Source organism: Palaemon carinicauda, chromosome 25 (genome assembly GCF_036898095.1).
Source record: "Palaemon carinicauda isolate YSFRI2023 chromosome 25, ASM3689809v2, whole genome shotgun sequence".
NCBI classification, from domain to species: domain Eukaryota; kingdom Metazoa; phylum Arthropoda; class Malacostraca; order Decapoda; family Palaemonidae; genus Palaemon; species Palaemon carinicauda.
In genome coordinates, this window is record NC_090749.1 from 32,608,820 (window position 1) to 32,611,319 (window position 2,500).

Here is a 2,500-nt window from a genome sequence, read left to right on the forward strand (position 1 = left end):
CATCCTGCTTTTCCAAGTAGGGCTGTAGCTTAGGAAGTAATAATAATAATAATAATAATAATAATAATAATAATAATAATAATAACACAACACATACACTCACGAGTATTCACGAGTACACTCGCGCCCACCCACACGCCCCCAACACACTTTAGACACGTTCCAACAAAGCCATAAAGCTTAATGGGTGTGTGGGAATCCACAGACAGCACAGAGACATCCGCAGACATCCACACTGAGCATTAGAACCCAAAACAATAGTACATCCACTTTTGTAACTTACAGAGCTTTTAGCTTTAATGGTATTTCGACACCAGGTCATTTCAGCCCATTGGACTGTCACCTGTCCTTCCTCCGTCCATTAAGAACCCCTCTTTCCCCCCCCCCCCCCCTGTCCGTTTTACCTGTTTCGACGGTGACTGACGGCCGAGAGAATTGCCGCTTTGTGGAATGCGTTCAGACCTTGGTTCTACCAAAATGGAAATTTGGGAAAAAGGCGAAAATGGTAATTTTTTTGGCGATTCCGAAAGACGTGTTGTCAGTTAGTGCGTTTCGAACAGTGGTATTTTGAATGTGTTTGTGTATGAGTATGTATGTCACATATATTTTACATATACATACACACACATACACAAAAAGACACATTTTACATCATTGAGCTGGATGACGAAAGTTACATTATAAAGAATTAGACAAAAACTTAATTATACATATCTTCCCGAAGTTAACTATGATCTCTCTCTCTCTCTCTCTCTCTCTCTCTCTCTCTCTCTCTCTCTCTCTCTCTCTCTCTTTCATTTTACGTTTTCCATACGAATTGCGATTACTCTCTCTCTCTCTCTCTCTCTCTCTCTCTCTCTCTCTCTCTCTCTCTCTCTCTCTCTCTCTCTCATCAGCATACATATAACCCAAAATCTAATCCACGTCCCACTCACTCTCTCTTTCTCTCTCTCCCCCCTCTTCAGACGCGGAACTGCTCGTGTCCATGGATGCTCCGACGGGGAAGCTTCAGGGCGACCACGAGTACGACGTCAAGTGCAGGGCGGCCGGGGTACGCCCTCCGCCCATCGTCACCTGGTGGCTCAGAGGGAACAGGCTGACGGAGAACGTCGATGTGGTGAGTGTTGTTGTTGTTGTTTTTATGTTGTTGCTGCTGTTTTTTTTTCATTGGTATTCTAAATTGTTATAATTTTGAATTAGTGTTGCTTTATCAAAATTGCTACATAATAAGAGCTAGTGTTGGCTATACATATATTTTTCTTGTCATGATCAGCTGCATTACAAACGCATAATTTCTCGGTCTCCTCGTACACTAATATATACTATATATATATATATATATATATATATATATATATATATATATATATATATATATATATATATATATACATACATACATATACAGTATATATATATATATATATATATATATATATATATATATATATATATACATATATGTATATATATACAGTATATATATATGTATATATATATATATATATATATATATATATGTATATATATATATATATATATGTATATATATATATATATATATATATATACTGTATATATATATGTATGTATATATATGTATATATATATATATATATATATATATATATATATATATATATATGTACATATATATATATATATATATATATATATATATATATATATATATATATATATATATATATATGTGTGTGTGTGTGTGTGTGTGTGTGTATAAAAAATTTTGAACTGGCTGTAGTTGAACTCTGATAATCAGTACAACATTTTTTTTCAAAGATATATCTCAATGATATGAAAGTGTTTGTACTTAGAGTAATTTAATGAGTAGTGGAGAATTTTATAGTTTATGTGAAGTAACTTCACTTTCTGACTTTAAAGTAAAGTTCGAATGAGACAACATTTGGAATTAAGATTATTTCAATTTGGCTTACTTAACTCACAAAGAAAAATAGTGTTTGCATATTTTTTTTCAAGTTGTTTAATTTCCATTAGAAGTAGCTTCAATAGTAGACTCCGAAGACTTTAAAAATAGCGAAAAACAACCTGTTTTTTTGCCACGATTATGGAATACTGTAGTATGGCAGGCGTAGTAAAGATTACAGAGTGGATAAGAGCGTCACGAGGGAGATGGTGTGGGCACGTGTTGATGATGGATAGTGGGGAGGATGTGAGGAGGGCTTGGGAGGAACCTTTTTGGGGTGACGGAAGATCAAGAGGGAGGCAGACAATCATAGAGAGAGATAAGGTGAAGGATGATATGGAGAGAAGAGGTTTGGTGGAAGAGGATGCCTTTTATAGAAGCCATTGGAGTGGGCCCATCAAGCAACCGACCTCTTAATTTAAGAATAGCTGTGGGAAAGAAGAATAGATAGACATTGTTGATGACCTTTTTTGTGTGTCTTCTGTACATAGTTGCACCAACTTTTAAGCCCTCTACTTTATATCTGTCACAGCTTCCTTTCTTCCTTCTTGCTAG

At 35.1% G+C, this 2,500-nt stretch overlaps 1 protein-coding gene across 1 annotated transcript in view; it reads left to right on the forward strand.

Moving 5' to 3' along the window:
• The window catches only part of LOC137618979 (hepatitis A virus cellular receptor 2 homolog), a 600,331-nt gene extending 598,486 nt beyond the window's left edge, over positions 1 to 1,845 (forward strand). Inside the window, exons 6-7 of the mRNA XM_068349181.1 lie at positions 966 to 1,117; positions 1,801 to 1,845. Of these exons, the coding sequence (XP_068205282.1) occupies positions 966 to 1,117; positions 1,801 to 1,845 (197 nt within the window). The remainder of the gene's footprint in view (positions 1 to 965; positions 1,118 to 1,800) is intronic.
• Positions 1,846 to 2,500: the final 655 nt, after the last annotated feature.